The sequence below is a fragment of the Eleginops maclovinus genome, chromosome 20, assembly GCF_036324505.1.
Source record: "Eleginops maclovinus isolate JMC-PN-2008 ecotype Puerto Natales chromosome 20, JC_Emac_rtc_rv5, whole genome shotgun sequence".
Lineage (NCBI taxonomy): Eukaryota > Metazoa > Chordata > Actinopteri > Perciformes > Eleginopidae > Eleginops > Eleginops maclovinus.
In genome coordinates, this window is record NC_086368.1 from 7,275,016 (window position 1) to 7,294,343 (window position 19,328).

A 19,328-nucleotide genomic window follows, 5' to 3' on the forward strand; every position below is an offset into this window, starting at 1 on the left:
CTGTGTATTATCCAGAGTGAAATGGACACTCTTCCTGGAGGACCATGATGCAGTTAAATTTGTTAAATGTAACACTCAAACGCTGCGCACTCATTGAATGCAAACAGTAGCAGAATAAAGATATAAATGCATCAGCGGCGGGATCCCCCGTTAAGGAGCTGCCTGTAATTATCGGGTTATTGAAGAGTGGAGGAGCTGGTGGCCAACCCAGACCCTTCACATCCACAATCTCAAACATCAATACCATCCTCTTTCTGCTGCCATCCATCCTGCAGTCTCCCCTCCTCTCCTCAGAGTTACTGGGAATCCCACAGTCATACATTATATAACCCGCTCCGAGCTGCAGTCATGGTGTGACAGCGATTAACTGCTGCTTGTTCTTCTAAATCTGGCCGATCAACCTTCACATGGAAAAATAAAAAAAATTTTCAATGTACATAAAGGTGCACTATCTGATGTAGTTTAAGCATCCAATTTAGCTTTGAAAAAACTGATAACACCTGTTGACTCTGTGTTCAGTCAATATGTGAAAAAGACGATCATGCTATTTAACAGAAGATTGAGCAGGTGTATTGATGTTGGAGATTGTGATCATGAGTGCAGTTTCAATCTAAAAATAAGCACCTTTATGAATTCCTCCCTTTACCTTATTTAGGATATTAGTCCCTCAGATGTAGGTTTCTTGTCCTTGAGTGTTAGCCTTTGTAAGACAAGACTAAGTGAGGTTGGAGGAAAACCTCAGGGGAATGGTACATCCTTGTTAACTTCAGCGTCACTTTTAAGAAACGTCCTTTACTTTTGTGTGCACAACCTCAAGCGGCTTAACAGAAAATAAATCCTTTGTAAACCCCCTTAAACCTAGTCTTTATTGATTTTGTATTGGTTTTATTTTTATTTATCTTTTGTTATTCATGGGATTCAATGTATAATTTTCAAAAGAGACATTTGTTTGTTTCCTTAACACTGTAATTGGGCTTCTTTTTGTTTTTAAGCTTTAATTATACAGCAGTAGATATTCGGGGAAATGCATCAAATGGCCTTGGTTCGGATTTGGTTTGTCTATAAAAAATACAGGCTCTCAGATAGCCTCTGACTTCCTTATAAAATTATTATAACCTTTAGAAATAAATCTTAGAAAATGTTACGGAAAAAAAGCATTTATGTTATTCACAAAAGAAAATGTTGAGGAGAAAAGCGATGAAACAATCTTGTCACTTCAGTTAACTGATAATTATCTTGTCAAACAGTAAAACTCTGACAGTTTGCTCTATATAAAATTATTTCTGGATTAAGAAATAGCATTTTCCTTAATTGAAACTATATAGAATATAATCTGAGTCCGTAAAGTATATTCAGTTAGCAAAAACATTGATTATAGTACATTTATATGAAAGTATTTGCCTTTAGAGATGTGCAACACGGTATGGCAGGTGGGTCAGAAGCTTTGGAGCAATGCATCCTGGGACATGTGGGCACTGCCAGTGCAACACTGCAAGCAAGACAACTTTCTCTGTTATTATAGAACATTGAATCCTTGGTTTGACTTTATTTACCATCAACACTGATCATAAAACCACCTAAAACATGTGGGAAAAAGTATGGTCAAGTATGGAAAAGAGCTTTCTGAGTTACTCTTCTGGCATTTTCACTGATATCAGGAAAGCAACACTTTATCACAACACAAAGTCTTGGTTGAGATGGTATTTTTATATACTTTTCTGAATCATTGACTGAGTGCCGAGGCTCAGTGAGAAGCTAACAGCAGGAGTGAAGGGGTTAATGTATAGGAGGCTGAGCGGTGTGGGAGTGAGGTCGCTGCTATAATCAATACCAAACTGTTGGAGAAAGTTAGAAAGTAGAGGCAGACATGCAGGGGGCAGGTAGAGAGGGGGAGGGAGACAGTAAAGCTCCACTGATTTGAATTTTCTATTCATAATTCTCTGCTGGGAGGCTGGTTAGCTGAAGGCGGCGGATGATGAGAGATGGTATGAAAGAGGGGGAGAAGGTGTGGGAGGAAGAGAGAGAAACAAAGGGAAGGACAGGATGGGATGGAGTGGTGAGTCTCTGAGGGGGAGGGACACTGGGAATTAAATGCAGCTCGGCTTCAAACAGAAAGGTAAAGAGACAGACAGATGAATGGAGACAGACGGATGGAGAGGCGGAGGGGTTGGAAAGGAGGAGAGAGCTGGAGTCTCTGCTGTGCGGAGGCTTGGACTCTGATTTACAGCAACTGCTCAGTTTGATTCCTGCAAATCAAAAACAAGAACATGAACCATTATACACACACACACACACACACACACACACACACACACACACACACACACACACACACACACACACACACACACGCGCACACACACACACACACACACACACACACACACACACACACACACACACACACAAACACACACCGACCCACAAACACATGCATGTACACATAATCTTAACCAGTGTTGGGAGGATTACAGTTACAGATTTGCTGTATCCAGATTACATAATAATGTTACATGCGTGTGGTATAACAACAAGTATAAAAGTACTTCAACCCCCACTCTTGTTCTTCTTTAGTGACAGCATTATGTCATGTAGTTCATGTCTTGGGACGCTACACCACATGCTGTTACTCCATACCATGATTTTCCTATTCCAGCCAACTGTTTCACAAAGTTTACCTCACTGAATCGTGCCTTTCTCATTGATTTGAAAGCCCTTTATAGAGTTAGCTTAGGCCTTGTAACAAATTCACCAGCACTTACAATGGTATAACTTGCTTGAAGTGAATATATCTACATTTTCCTTGTAGTTCAGAGTTTAATTCTCAGTTTTTTGCACTTATTGTAAGTTGCTTTGGATAAAAGCGTCAGCCAAATGAAATGTAATGTATTGTATTGGTTCAATTATGACATGAGCTTATTTCCGGAAGTAAAAAACATCCCCATATTTGCTTTTTCCTAATATTTTTTGGATAGACTCATGATGTCAAAGCAGTGGAATGAAATGGCCAGCAGTCTTTAGGCACTTGGCTTGGGAACTGGATAGTCGCCCATTCAAATCTTGATAGGAACACAAATTAGTGGGGCCTTCTGGGCACTGGTATCCTTGAGCAAGGTGCCGAAACCCCAACTGCTCCCTGGCGCCGAAAAAACAGGCTGGCTATTCACTCTTCATATGAAAAAAAGTGCATGTGTTTGTGCATGTGTATATAGCGTGAATAAAACAAAGTTTTCCCTCTGGGATTGATAAAGTGTCTTCTCACTATGTCGTCAAACCAAGCAAAGAATCTCTGATGTTACCATTAGCCCCTGCTCTTCCTCAGTCTGTAACCATCACTGTTTTAAGATGAAAACCTAACAGTGTTGATGTAGCCTTAGTCTGTTTTGCACCAAAGTGTATGAAGGATTTTTATCGTGCTCTTTTTTCAACACTACCATTGTTGTTTGGAGAGGTTTCATCATATTATGCAAGCATGAAATAGCCTCTTTTGTTTCTTAGACAACCAGTTATTTGTTCAAGTTTGTAATTATGCAGTACATTGTGTTGTCTCCCACCACTTCAGTGGGACCAGAAATCCTCCTTAGCGAGTCCCTCCTTATCAGATGGCCGCCCCTCCTCAAGGGGCTCCTTTTGACCTGAAGGACCAGCGTCTCTACTCAGAGCCTCTGATATCGGAGCTCTTTTTATCTGTAAGTGTGAGCCCAGCCGTCCTCATTTCAACTGCTTCTTATTCTCTCGGTCATTACTCGAAGTGCATTAACCTTGATAACATTGGTGATGGCTCGGTTCCATTAAGAGTCCCAGTAAGGATAAGCTATTCCAGTGAGCCAGCATGCACGATACCAGGGCCTCCCTTAAGTGGAATGCGGCCATCATTTATGTTATTAAATACCCCAGTGCTTTTTCTACTGAGAAATGTCAGAATGTCTGTTGTGGAAAAAGGTCTATTATCTGATACAATGCCAGCATGACTATATAGTATAGTATAATCAGACACTACCATCAAACGACTGGCTTTTATGGTTTTTAGTCTCGACACCCTCGCTAAACAACAAGACCCAGAGATACCTGAACTCAATACAGCAACTCATATTCCCGTTTGCTGGCAGATAGATACATATAAAGTTGAGTTAAGCTAATGTAAAATAAAATAAGATAGAACTTTCTTTATCATGAGGGAAATATTTGTGCAGTAGCCAAAAAAGAAGAAATAGTAAACCAGTTTTTTTAATTCACCTGAAATATAAGAGAAGCCATGCTGGGCCCAATAAATGAGCGCAGCAAAATTGTTGTCAGTGAGTCCCCACATGGCAGCAAGTAGGTTTAGTTTGTAAGAGAGTAAGCCTGCTACAAACATGGATGTATCCTAATAATTGGATATCTGGCCCAAAAATGGCACCCAATCAATCCAATGAGAATTGCTCACGTGGAGCATAGGCCCACAAATGTTTTCTCTTCCTTGTACTTCCTTGACTCAAGGAAAGATAACATAAGATAAACCATTATTGATCCCTGAAGGGAAATGCAAGTGTTTGAGCAGCAACAGGAATAAGATGCAAACACAGGATAGGACAGCTAGGAGTTCAAACAAGGCGAATTATAATAAAACATTGTAAATATAAGTGCCGTACAGAATGAAATGTAAAAACATTTTTTATTTCTAAATCATACATGAATACTAATACATTAAAAAATATATGATTACATGTAACTGTTAGCGTCCAAGTACATACAGTGTAAGTACATAAGGTGCAGGATGTTGAAGTTAAGTTCTTAACAGGGGACAACCCCTGGTTGTGCAGCCTGATGGCTACAGGCACACATGATTGTCCGAAGCACTTTGTGCTGTACCGAGGAGGGATGAGTCTGTGGCTGAACATGCTCCTCATCTTCAATAGCTCTGCATGGAGGGGTGGGAGGTGTTTTCCAGGATAGACTCCAGCTTTCTTTCTCGTCCTCCCCTGCGACACCTCTTCCAGATTGTCCAGTGTAACACCAACTATGGAGCAAGCCTTCCTCACAAGCTTGTTCTGCCGACCACTATCCCTTGAGTTATGTTTCCCTCCCACCAGACCAGACCTGCAAGAAGAGCACACTAGTTAAACAGATATGAAACAGATTTAATTCAATTCACAGAAGTCTTCTTTAAATAAGTGCTCCTTGGGAAACATGTTTCACTGGGCAAAGTTGGAAGCAAGATTACAACCATGACTACAATATTTGAAATGGTATTGGCACAAATAAAAATGGCAGCAAATCTGATCATCCACTTTGTGGCTTTGAATGAAAACAACTGTTCTGCAAACTACTGTTTCTGTAGTACTTAATTTATAAAGATAGCCTCAATTAATTGGAAGTGAACGTGCTAGCTGATCTGTATGTTAAAGAAACAGTTGTGAATATCTGCTTAGTCATGACAATGGAAGTCATCTCGACACACACACACACATACCATATGCGGGTATAAAATGCTGGATTGTGTCCTGTGTCTCGCTGTCATAAACATGGCGAGCTGTTGGACCTGCAAATTGTCTAAATATGGACGTTGTGATATGATCACTGTAAGGAAGCTGCACCGGCTCTATAAACACACACACGCACGCACGCACACGCACACACACACACACACACACTGCTGATGGAAAATACTCATAATAATTACGCTGTAATTATTGGTTGTAAAAATGTATTCTAGCCTCTTGTTATCAGAATTACCACAACCAGCACATGTTTTACATGTTGTTGGTTGTATGACTAAGTAAGCCATAATATAACATCTTCCCAAAGGTCTGGTTTAATAACTGAGAGATATGAATTTGCAGGAGATTTGATAAAACAGTGACATTTGGCGGTGCTATTAAACTAAATTGTTCAAACAGAGGTCTTTACTTTATTAAGTCTACTCTCATTGGTATAAACCGGATTTCTAAGTGAAACACAATACAGTTCAGCAGCACCACAAATCACATCCTTCAACATTATCATACCGTTGAATAAACACCTGCCTGAAATGGTTGCAACAGAAACTCATTTTGTTGCAGGTCTGTTCCATTAGACTGCATTAGTTGTGGCAAGGTGTGTCCAATAATCTGGCAACTGAGTGTGTACAAAATGATATCAGATAATGTCAGCAATAACAACATTTATATCATTTTATTCAAAGTTTGTTGGAAAAAAATAAGACAAAACAATTAAAAAAAACTATTCATAGTGAAGCAGGTGTTACAACATAAATCAGCCATTTTCCGAGAAACATTTTAAAAAGTGTTCTTTATAATGTATAAATTATTTTATTTATGTCCAATTTCTACAGAGTAAAAGCAGTTCGGATACATAAAAATCCAAACATTTACCAGAATTGAACCAGAACATTTTTGCTATTCCTTTTCTGGATATTTGTATCTCTTTATGGCTGTTTATGGCTCTTTTAAGGGAAAAATCACTAATAAGATAAGATGTACATTATTGATCCCAAATTGGGAAAAGTTTATATTCCAACAGCATCATAAAACAAGGCATTGCACATAATTAGAAATGAAAAGAGTAGAAATAATTAAATAAAAAATAACAATTCTAAAATATAAACATTGCAAAATAGAAATAAAATAAACCGGCATTAGAGAATAAAAATATACAGATGACCGGGAGGATAAATAATCTATAATACATGACTTAAGACATATGCAACCTTTGACCTCAGGTTATATGTTAGTTTGGTTTGGCTATAAAGGAAGTGCAAGAGTGAATGAACTCTGAATTGACGGGGCCCTGGTCATTTATCGATAAGCTCCAATCATCATTATTATACCAAAGCTTCCAAAATGCCAGCTGCAGTTAAGTAAATATCCTACACATGATGCAAAAGCGACAAACAGTGACATTATGAAAAGTTACATTTGACAGGCAATGCAGGTATTTTTTGTTGGTGGATGGGAAGCCAGTGAGGGATCACTAAGTTCACTTAAGTTCTTAAAGTTTTCTCTTTCTAGCCACACTAGAGGTTTGCAGAGGTTTAATCGTTTGTACCTGGCCAGAAGTGAAAATCTTCCTGAACCTGAAATATAGAGATTAGACTCAACTTTTATTTATTGGCACTTGACATCTCATGGTGGCACGATGAAATGCATTTAAATTCCCTTGACGCTACATAACAAAAACAAGAATGCTAAATTATTTTTTATGTTGGAGAGCGGAGCTGAAGATTCTTACAGCCGGAGGAAAGAAGCTGCTCTGGAGTCTGGTCGTACAGCAGCAGGTGGTCTGGCACCAGAGTGACAAACAGACTGGAGGATAGATAGAGCTGATCCAAAATGCAAAATGCATCTTAACAGAGTGAAACAACTCTATTAAAAACACTCAGAGAGCTGCAGACCGTATTATTCTGAATATCCTTAGGAACTGGCCTAACTCGGTCCTGGCTTAGGACTCATTCTCTGTTCAGGCAACAAGTGGATCCCTCCCGAGGACAACAGGACAGATAAGATGATGTAAGATACTGACAAACTATACTTCTTTAGCTCTATTGCTAATAAGGCTCTTAGGCGTGTGTTCTTCCTACTTTCACTGTATTGCAACTGCGCAAACATGTATGTACTCTTGCAGGCAGTTTGCATACAAACGGGATATACTTCTTCTTCTTCTTGACAAAGCGCTTTAACCTTTTACCCTCTTAATTCTTAAGTTTGCTGCACAAAGGATTGTGGGTCATGTTTCATTCTGCCCTGTCTCTACCCGAAACAGAAAGTACGATTAAAGCATATTCCAGTTTGCTTACACTGTTTATTTAAATCCATCACTGACTCTGAACAGCTACCGTTCCTAGGTGTCATACTCTAACCAGTCCGTGTTGAAACAAACACTACATAACAATACTATTGTTACATCCTTTTTCTTTTCCCTTTGAAGTGTGATATATTATTCAACAGTCCTACTTCAATAACACCACCTAACTGTAAACCTAAACCATGTCACTTTATTTGTATCTTCTGTTAACAATAAGCACATGACCAAATAAAAGTTTGTTCCTTATCAATGTTGAAAATAAATCTCCTCCCTGTGACATCTCAAAACAATATTGTACAAATAACATTTAACAATGCTTTCCAACATTTTCTCCTTTTTTTCCCCTTTTATTATTTTCAGTGTCCTTATACCACAGTTCAGCCTGCATAGTCCTTCAGGTACCCTGGCCTAACAACTGCTCGTCCAGATTTGGTAGTTACAGTCTGTTGTGTGTCACCCACGACTCTGTCAGGGGTTGCAACAGTCTCTGGTGTTGTGTGAGTTTCTTCAGTCACTGTGTGGTTCGCCACACTGGGTGCTGTGCCCTGGTCCCGTCTTAGGTGACGTCGATTCCTCCGAAGAACACCTCCAGTGTCCAGCTGTACTGCATAGGACCTGTGGTCCACAGGATTCACCACCGTAGCCTTTCTCCAGACTGTGTGGGGATCAAAAGGCTGTATTCTAACACGGTCTCTCCCCGTTTCAGTGTATCCATGTCCTTGGCTGGGTTGAAGTATTTGGCTTGTCTCCTTTGCCTCAATCAGTTCTCGTGTTGTTTGTTTTACCTCTGGCTGCAGAAGACTATCCCTTGTTGGTAGTAGGGTTCTGGTTCTCCTACACAGCAGTCTCTGAGCTGGGCTTGTCTTTAGTCCTTCAGTTGGTGTGTTGCGGTGATCCAACATTGACAGGTATGGGTCCTCTCCTGCAGCTTTGGCTTTCCTCATCAGTCGTTTTGCTGTTTTCACAGCAGACTCTGCCTTCCCGTTGCTTTGTGGGTATCCAGGAGATGAAGTTCTGTGCTGAAACTCCTACAGCTGACAGAAACGCTGGAACTCTTGGGAATTGTACTGTGGCCCAATATCTGAAACAACTACATCTGGAATACCCTGACGGGCAAAGTGAGCCTTCAGCTTCCTTATAACAGTACTTGATTTTGTATCTGGTAAGTAGTCGATTTCCCAAAAGTTGGAATAGTAATCAACTGTAATTAGGTAGTCTTTGTTGTCATAAGTGAACAAATCTGTACCAACCCTGGCCCACGGTCTACTTGGTACCTCATGTGGATGTAATGTCTCTTTTTGTTGTTTTACATCAACTGATCTGCAAATGTCACATTTTGCTATGAATGTCTTAATATGTTCGTTCATTCCTGGCCAGTAGACACATTCTCTCGTGCGCCTGAGGCATCCCTCCACCCCCAGGTGAGCGGAGTGAATACGGCGGATGATCTCACTGCGGAGTGTGTCCGGGATGACAGCTCTCTCTCCTCTGAAAATGATTTCATCCTGAACGCTCAGTTCCTCTTGGAATGAGTAGTAGTGCATGATATCCATTGGTGTGTCTTTCTTATTTGGTGGCCATCTCTTTTGAATGGTCTTATTTAGTGTCTGTAGTGTTTTGTCTTCTCGGGTAGCAGAGCGGATTGTGCTTAGTCTCTCTTCTGAGATTGGTAGGTAGTCTACCATGTTGATCGTCTCAATCTCCGCTTCCACTGAACCTATAGTTGAGCTCTCCATCAAGTATGCTCTGCTCAAGGTATCTGCAAGCAACATGTCACGTCCAGGGACATAGTTCACATCTATGTCATATCTCTGAAGCCTGAGCAACATTCTTTGGAGTCTCTTTGGTGCGCTCAACAGCGGCATTTTGACAATGTTCTCCAACGGCGTATGGTCACTCTGTACTGTCACTTTTCGGCCATAAGTATATTGATGGAATTTTTCCATCCCAAAGACAATAGCCAAACATTCCTTTTCGATTTGGGCATAGCCCCTTTCCGTCTGTGTCAGTGCTCTGCTCCCGAAAGCTACAGGCTCCCCTTTTTGTGTCAGTGCTGCTCCTAGCCCCGTTTCTGATGTGTCACACTGCAATGTCAGTTCCTCATTATGGTTGTAGTATTTAAGTACAGGTGCTTTGGCTATATTATCCTTTAGCCTGCAGAACGCTTCGTCATGCATCTCTGTCCAATCCCACATATTGTCTCTGTGTGTGAGCTGTCTCAGTATCTCGCAGTCGTCCGATAGGTGTTGATAGAATTTAGAGAGATAATTCACCATGCCAACAAGTCTTTGTACGCCTTTCACGTCTGTTGGTCTCGGCATGTCCCTCACTGCTCGAACCTTATCGGGGTAAATTTTCAGTCCATCGGCTGTCAGCAGGTGTCCGATGTATGGTACTTCCTGTCTTCTCAGCCTGAACTTCTCTGCGTTCAGTTTTATGTTCTTTTCCCTGCATCTGTTTAGAAACTGTCTCACTTTCGCATCGTGGTCTTTGTTGGCCATCTCTTGTGTATCACCTTCACCTGTGATCAATACATCATCGGCTATGATTGATATGCCCGGCAGCCCCTCCAGCGCTTGTGTCAGCTTCAGCTGGAAAATCTCAGGTGCTGGGCTGATTCCCATAGGCATCCTGAGCCACCGAAATCTGCCAAACGGTGTCGAGAATGTAGTCAGATAGCTCGACGACTCCTCCAGTTTGACGTGCCAAAACCCATGTTTTACATCACACACTGTAAACACCTTTGCTCTAGAGAGGTCTGGGAGGATGTCATCGATGGTAGGGAGGGGAAAATGGCTGGGCTTCAGTGCCTTGTTGAGTGGTCTGGGGTCGATGCATATCCTAGGCTTCCCATTAGGTTTCTGCACAGTGACCAGACTGCTAATCCACTCCGCGCTTTTCTCCACCGGTGTGATGATCTCTCTCCTTTGAAGATCCTTTAGTTCTTCCTTCAGTGGAGTCATCATGGCAACAGGGACTCGTCGTTTAGGAAGTTTCAATGGCTCCACCCTCTCATCGATCTCAATCCTGTACTCTCCTTCCAGGCAGCCATCACCTGTGAACACATCTCCGAACTCCTTTATTTGTTCGATGGTTAGTTCACACTGAGATGGTTCCTCTTCAGTTACGATGCTGTCTATAGCTAGAACGTTCTCATATTGTACTTTGATCAGTTTCATAGCTTCACTTGTCTCCCTGCCAAGCAGTGGCAGTTTGCAGTCCTCATTCACTACCACAAACTCCAGCCGGTATAGTTTCTAGTTTCTCGGGTTCCTCACCTTCACCTTGCATTTTCCAAGTGGATGCAGCTTGGTTTTGTTGTACATAATCAGCACTTTCTTTGTGCGTTCCATCTGAGTGTCTGGATTCAATAGATTTATGGGGATTACATTACAGGTAGCTCCACAATCTATTTGAAACTTCACAAGCTCTTTGCCTACCAGCATCCTGCAAAAAGCTGGCTGTTCTTGGCTTTGTCATCGCTGGTCTCATTGCCAGTCTTTGTCAGTATCTCTGTAGTGTTGACACTCATGACGTCCTCATAATCATCACTGTCCTCTTCAGTCACATAGTGTACCTGTTTTCCTCTTTTCCATTTCTCCGTATTGGATTTGCATCTGACTGCAAAGTGATTTTCTTTACCACATTTTTTGCAGCGCTTTCCAAAGGCTGGACATTTGGCCTTGTTCCTTTCATGTGCCACCACAGAACATGCATGACACAGTGTCCATGTTTTTATCTTGCCTTGCTGTCTGTTTCACTATGTGTACTTCTTCCACTGTGCTTCCTTCAATGGTTTTGCTATTTTCACGTGACAACTCTGTAGCTCTGCACAACTGTAGACACTTGTCCAATGTCAGCTTTCCCTTTCTGAGTAATCTCTCTCTCAGTCCTGAGTTGTTGTTGCCACATACTATTCTATCACGTATAAGTGAGTCCTTTATGTCTCCAAAGTTACATGTGATGGCTAACACTCTGAGATCAGTTACATATGAATCAATGTTTTCATCCCGTCCTTGATTTCTCATGAAAAAACGATACCTTTCTACTGTCTCATTTACCTTAGGGTTGCAATGTTCATAACATTTTCCAATCAGTTCACTGAGTTTCCTCCTGGGAGAAGTCACATCGCTCATCAAAGTTTCACAAAGTTCCCTACCGGTCTCTCCGATCAGGTAGTAGAACAGTTTCACTCTTACATCCTCTGCCGCCTGAGGCATGGAAAGATCCATGTATAGTGTAAACTCCTCCTTCCATGATTTCCAAGCCTTCGCTATGTTGCCGGTGTCCAAACACAATGTCGGTGGAGGTTTCAAACCTTCCATTTTTCACTGCCGACTGACTGGAGCGTCCTCTTCAACTCCCGCGATTTTCTTGTTAGCCGGTCCGCTAACGTTAGCTAGTTAGCTGAACCGTAGAAGTCCGTTTTTCTGCTCCGTCCTCTTTAAGTTTCCTCTGCCACCATGTTTCATTCTGCCCTGTCTCTTTGTTGCAACAAACACTACATAACACTACTATTGTTACAGGTCAGAAAAGCTGGAGAAGCATTCTGGCTTCCAAACTGCAAAATGCAACCAGATGCAGTCGGACAGTATTTTCAGCTGAATCTGACTAATGTTGTATTACCGAACCCTGGGTTTGCAATACTCATACTACCATACTGACATGCCAGAAGTTTGTTACAATATATATTGTGCATGTCAAAAATGCCAGGATGTCCTACTGCATTTAGTTGCATTTTGAATTATGCAAGACTTTTTGCTATTCTGACCCACCATTCTTTCGTCAATAGGTTCAAAGGATAAGGCACTAACGTAAGGACAAAGGAGAATATAATACAGTATATATTTTTGTATGGGCAGCTGCGAAAGCACTAAAAGTAAAAGGAAGAAGTATTTAAACCACATCCTCGATCTTTTTCTTGCATACTCAATAGTATGGTACTATGAGTATTGGAACTCAATTTGCAGCTCCAGTTGTGGAGAACTTCTTTTTTCCTCAAGATCAATGCCCTGCTAAATGCAACACTGCCACTCTGTGGACACCAGGTGATTTACATCTGAGCAAACTCATGCTGCAACAGATTAAAAAAACTGTAAACCAGCGGCATAGAAAAATAACTGTATTAGAAAAATTAACCAAAGCCGCCCGAAATGAATATTGACTTGAAACACATTGAGCTTATTGACCTGATACTTGACTACGTCTAGATCTGAGACTCCACTAGTGTCTTAATGAGCTTCTCCAGCTCTTTCGTGACATCATCCTGAGATACTCAAGCTCTTTTCAATCCCAACGGGAGAGCCACCCTCGAGGATCATGGCCCCCATTCTCAGGAATGTAAATGAATTAAAAGATCCACATGTTTCAATTATTAATCAAGTACTTACTTTCATTCCAAAAAGAGATGTACTGGAATCCTTTTTATCCAAAAATGTCACCATAAATATTATCATGTTATTTATCAAACCAAAAATCTAAATATTAAGGTATTTGTGAAGGGGTTATTTGACTAAAATGATATTTGCAGTTGTTAACATTAAAACCTGAGACACTTCGATTGTTGTTCTCAGATACCAGGCTTAACGTTTCCATTTAGATTTTAGATTGTTTAAGTTTTACGTTTTTTTTTTAAACTCAAGTGTTATCTCATGTGTGGCAAATAAAAAAAGGAAAATAACCGAATTTGATGAAGGACAGTTTGGTTATTTTTTAAGTGAATTTACCTTACAATAACTGCATCTGTATAACTGTATGTGTAATATTTACTGAGCAACTAAAGTTACACAGGCAAAAGAAAAATTATGCAAACATTTTTCATGTCACATTTCTTAGAATATTTACCCTTACCGTTATATAAAATTACAAATACCGTGATACATCGCCCACCACTAGATGGAAAAATACTCCAACAATTAAACAATTTATGTTGATATCCAGTTAAAGGTTAATAATCCTCCCATTCTTTAAACATGCTGTATTTATGTTGCTGCTGAATGTCACTGAATGTACTCTGCCTGATGTAAGAATGATATATTTAGCTGACAAGTTTTGAAAGCTATTATCCACTTAAGGCCATCATTTACAATGATTTAAACGCTCCTTAGTCGCATTGAAATCACTAAATCATGACCCCTTGAAACTAATTGCTTAAGTGTGAATAATTATGAAAAGTTGCCCATATATTATATAATATAAATGTATGATATTAAGAACACTTGTTGCTAAATGTTCTCATGAAATTAGCATTGTAGTCATGTGGCTTTGCCATGCAATGCTCCAAGTCTTTGCTTTTACTTTCAGTCCGGCTACTCATAGGTAACCATCTTTATTTAGAAACAATATAAAAACTAAATAGAATAAGCTGGCAATTACAGATATTGGAAACGTAAATGTGTTATAAGATACAGTGCTGAAAAAAAGCCACCAGATGCAGCTGGAATCAATTCATTGGGATACCCATACATATATGTTATGTTGTTAAAAGTTTAGCATAGATGAAGCAAAAAACAACCACATTTCAGATAATTGTGTTTTTTGACTGTAATTACATAACTTTACATTTCATTTACCTGACACATTTAATGCTTTTATTCAAAGCGCCTTACAGTAAGGTAATTCAGCCATGAATAACACCACTCAAAAAGCAAAATCCTGCAAGTACATTAGCTTCACACAAGCCTCACATTTCAAGTGTTTCTAAGGGATTTGAGTTTGTGAGACTACTAATTAGTGTTGCATTATACAGTATTAGTAGTTATTAGTCAACTTACCCGTCTACAGTAAGCCCGCATACCTTTCTTTCTAGACTGCACACACTCACAGCACACTCAATGTGTGTTACCAGAGGTTTCAACAAATTGTTAGCTGGAGAGCTGCAAGTACAAACAATAGCCATGTCTACTTTGGGGCAGTAGTTTTAAGGGGGGGGGGGGGGGGGGGGGGAATGGCTGTCAGTGTTGCCAACTTGGAGACTGTTGCACTGTAGATTAAGCGACTTTTAGAGCTTGTGTTGCTAGCTACTTTCATTGGATTTGAGTTGGCAAAGTGGGCTCTTTTCTACAGTTGAACAACTCAATCTCTAGCATTCACTTGCTGGCTTCTCCAATTATACACACCCTGACTTTTTCCAATTGGCACAAACCAGTCAGTTCAGTAGGTCAACTAGCTAGAGTTAGCATAGCAAGCTGTGGCCACAGTAACTTTGCTAAAGTTAGACAGACAAGGGGCTGTGGTTGCTCCGCCTCCATTTGACCAGCAGAAAGATGCACCATTGTGCAAAGTAAAGTTATACATTTTCTACTCAAACTGCTATACCACATGGGTAAATAAATCGGTATCAAAGGCAATTGAAAACGTTCAAGAGTGTGCTGGCAGTGACAGTTCAATACATCTACATCATATGCAAAAAAGCTGACAAAAACAGGCAAGGAAAACTTTTACCCGCTCACATTTCAAGGTGGTTTAGTTTTTGGTTTCGCTGCTGCAAAGTCACCTTGAGTTTTACTTTTAGCCTAGCAACACATTTAGTAACTTATTCAGACTAATAGGGAAAAGCAAGAAGCATTATTACTTCTTCTTTTATGGCAAAGCCAATTGTGATTTCTTTGTAGTTGTATTGTACTGTTTAAAAAAGATAATAATAGGTCACAATATCCAGTAAATGTTCATCTTACACAATATTCAAAGTGATATTTTAATGCTATCATTTTAAGGAAGTGGTGTGTTCACCTATGTCTCTGTACTGCTGGCATTTTGAGTCTTTTATAAATAGAATTCAACATCCTCTGGAGCGCTCTTACATTTTAAGAAAATGGATAACATTTGATCGATAACTGTTATTTCTAAAACAGATGTAAAAGTTGTACAAGGCCCTGATAAGCATGGTGCTTCCTGTTGTGATAAAAGTTTCCCTCCAGCTGCAGATAATTAGTTTTTTCCTCTCTTTTTATCTTTTGATGTCTATTTAGTCTCTGACTTTTCTTTACAAAGCCATCATTTACTCTATAATGGACTAAATCACTTGTCCTCTATCTCTCCACCCACAATCCTCTAATGGCTGCCGACATTTCTAACTGAGGGAAACTCATCCCTGAGGGTGTTGTCAAGACGACTGCATCTCTAACGGTGACTGTGGTGACACCGTAGCAACCAGGGACTCCAGTATATTCAGGGTTCATTAGAGTTGGAGGTGATCGTAATGTCAAGCAGCTGCAGAGGAGCTCCAGGCGACAAACATCTCAACTACAGACAGAGTGTTCTGAAAAGTTTAAACCTGAGCTGACTGACAGTTTGCTGACTTTCAGTTTATCTACACTGACTCAACATCCATAAGACCACTCAGGCCTATTTTTATAAATTCCTTTGTCCCCCGCCTGAATCTGTCTGATAGAGACGGGGCGGATTAGACAAGAATAGAAAAAATTATAATCCTTCAATTGAATTTCATCTCCTTTTTCAAAACACCTGATTATGTAAAGGGTATCTGCGAGTGTGTAAACATCCAAACCGTCACACTGAGGTGGGGGAAGCTGTTTGGGATTGTCATTTTTTTAAAATAACCCGGATATGTTTTATGTTTTTTACCATACAGACGCAAATATCACATGTCAGAGAGATGTGGCGCTGACGTTTGTTTCATTCAGCAAATCAAACGCCCCACTTTGTTTTGTGACTCCTAAGCTTGTGGGAGGTGTGTGTGTGTGTGTGTGTGTGTGTGTGTGTGTGTGTGTGGGGGGGGGGGGGCTTCTTTATAAAAAAAGGGTCTGGAGGTCACACCTGAAATCAGTTTAGTGTCTGATCATCAGAGGAGCTGCTGTCATCAACAGGGCCAATTAATGTAAGTATAGAGAGAGATCTTAACTTCAATTCTTTTCATTTCTATGACTTATTGTATACAATGTTTTAGGGTCACACTCTGGGTTCACTTCTATTTTAAGTTACTTTGGTAAATGTGATGTGTTATGTTGAAATTCTCCATCTGTGTTCATCAAACTGCTTTTGCATTATTTAAGGTTATTTAAGTGTGAAAGTATAATTTCAAAGTCTGTGTGATGCAATTTCAGTTTTTTAAATCAATTTAAGATGTATGTCAGATTTATCTTTCAAAGAAAAGAAATTCACAGGATTAAGATAAAATCAAACGAAATGGTAATTGGGTAATAGAAAATCTGAATTCTATACTTGATAGAATGATGACTGTACTCTTATTATTATCATTGTAATCATAAAATGTACAGTTAGTTTGGCATCTATCATCTTTGCATATCCTATTTAATATAACTATCACAATGTGTGCATTTATTTCTTGCACTAACAATATTATTTAATATAATAATTAGAATATCAGCAATTAAATTGCTCTTTTTACAGTATATATATTTCTCTTACATTGTGTTTACTCTAAAGTTACTACTATGTGCCTACAATTAGCACCCAGGGAACATTTGGATGCAAAAATAGCATTTTACAGCATATTTAACAGATTTTATTGTCATTGGATACATCCTGAGCTTCAGGCACTTCATTTCCAGATCCATGAGTTAGACCTTAGGTAATTGAACTGAATTGAAGGATGGATAGAAGCAAACACACACAGAGTTCTATCCTAGATTTAAAATCTTTTTTAGAATCGTTATACGCATTGGATTGGTCAGCTTACTCATCCACTACTCCGAGAAATGTGTTGTATCATTGTGGTACCAAATACGATTGTTGTTATATTTAGATTCAAGGGATGCTTATCCATTTTCAGGGGGCTAATCTGTCAAGTGATTTATGCATGGGAAAAAACAGCAGTAGATTATGTGTTATCTGTAACAAAATATGCAAACTAAAGAGCTGTTTTTTGTGGGTTTGACAATTTACCTTTTTTATTTTCTTAAATCTTGTGAATGGTTGCACTCTTTCAGAAATCCAAAGGTTTTTCAAATATAACAGCAGAAGTTGGAAAATGTGTCTTTTCTGGACCAGGTGACAACCGATATACAAATGCAACCAATGATCAGGGGTTATTACATTTCTCTACTTTTTCCCCTCTAAATCCAGAGCTTTGAGGGTTGTTCTTGCTGTTTTTGTTTCAGAAGATGCGGATGTCCCACAGATCTGTGCAGTGGCTCGCTGTCATGCTTCTCTTTATTTTTACAGCCGCTCGGTGTCAACAGAACGAGAGGTGAGACTCCTGTTCCCATCTAATTTATTATTGATATTTTTACATGATGCAAAATTGTGAATGTGCAACAACTTATGAAACTTTATTCAAGATGTATGTAATGGAGGAAGATAACATATATATTATATTTAAACAGAAAATCATAGCAAAACATAAAAATGTCCACAAAAATAATCTATAACAAAATCAGAAATGACTTTTTTCAGTGCAACATGAAACCATTAAATGAATTGTTTGTATCACTATACATCACTTTGTATATACGAGGGATGCATGTCTTCTGAGGATTTTTATTATAACAGGGCTTTACTAACTTGAAATTTCAAGCACCTTTTGTTTTTTTAATGTAAAAAAGCACTTTTCTTATATTATTTATTATAATTTAACATATCAAATCCTAATCATTATGCCTGTACATATCCTATATCCTATTGAATAATAATATTTCTTTACTCTAATATTGATTAGAACTAGCATTTCCATATAGATATTTTATAATGTTGTTTGTAACTAATTTATAAAACGTTTTTTTCTCCGATTCACTGTAGGCCTACTTGTTGTGCTTGCTTTTACAGTAGATATTATGTGTATTTTTGTACATGAGCAATTCAAAAGGTGAAATTCATCAAATGGCCAATAAAGCTGATTCCTTGGTAACTACATTGAACTTGCCTCTGTATGTATTTTGAATCCGACTGACTGTATACTTGGATATAATACCTGCAGTCTTTCTCCTTCCACTCCCTGCAGCCGTCGAGCTGTGAGCGAGCACCAGCTGATGCATGACCGCGGACGAAGCATCCAGAGTCTTAAGAGGCTAATTTGGCTGTCCAGCGCCATCGAGGGTCTCCACACAGACCAGACCCGCTCCGCTGCTTTCAACCCCACAAAGACCCTGAACATGGCTCTGAATCCAGCGCTGGTGTCTGGGGCCGGGAGCCCACAGCACACCCGGGTGCAGAGCCTTCTGAGAGACTTCTTTAATCCCTACCTGACCCAACAGTCGGACAGGGAGGCCTAACATCACTGTAATGCTCAAACATGGAGCCACTGCACACATATATAAAAAGTTAATATGTTTTCTGTGTCCATTCTTTGTCTTAAGACACTATTCAGCTGCAGATGTGTCCAAATGTCGTGATGTATAATCGAGGGCTGGGCGATTTAAAAAAAAAAAATCATGTTCTCGCATGGGGGATTTACAATAAAAATAAAAATAAACTACAAAAAAATCAAGCAAGACAGATACAAAACCGAAATATTTACACCTTATGTGCAACACAGAGCTTGGGCCTGACTTGTTAGTCTTGAGGAGTTGCTTTTTAACAGTTTCGAGTCGCAACCCCCTAGACTTATTAGGATGGTGTCACAACCC

At 39.6% G+C, this 19,328-nt stretch overlaps 1 protein-coding gene across 2 annotated transcripts in view; it reads left to right on the top strand.

Annotated features, from left to right (window-relative positions):
* pth4 (parathyroid hormone 4) overlaps positions 1–19,181 on the top strand; it is a 25,448-nt gene extending 6,267 nt beyond the window's left edge. Inside the window, exons 1-3 of one of the 2 annotated variants that reach the window (XM_063912091.1) lie at positions 16,576–16,621; positions 17,865–17,953; positions 18,704–19,181. In XM_063912091.1, the coding sequence (XP_063768161.1) occupies positions 17,868–17,953; positions 18,704–18,974 (357 nt within the window). In that variant the 5' untranslated portion in view covers positions 16,576–16,621; positions 17,865–17,867 and the 3' untranslated portion in view covers positions 18,975–19,181. Of the gene's footprint in view, positions 1–16,575; positions 16,622–17,864; positions 17,954–18,703 lie in introns of those variants that run through there. The other variant, XM_063912092.1, reaches the window with a different exon arrangement.
* Positions 19,182–19,328: the final 147 nt, after the last annotated feature.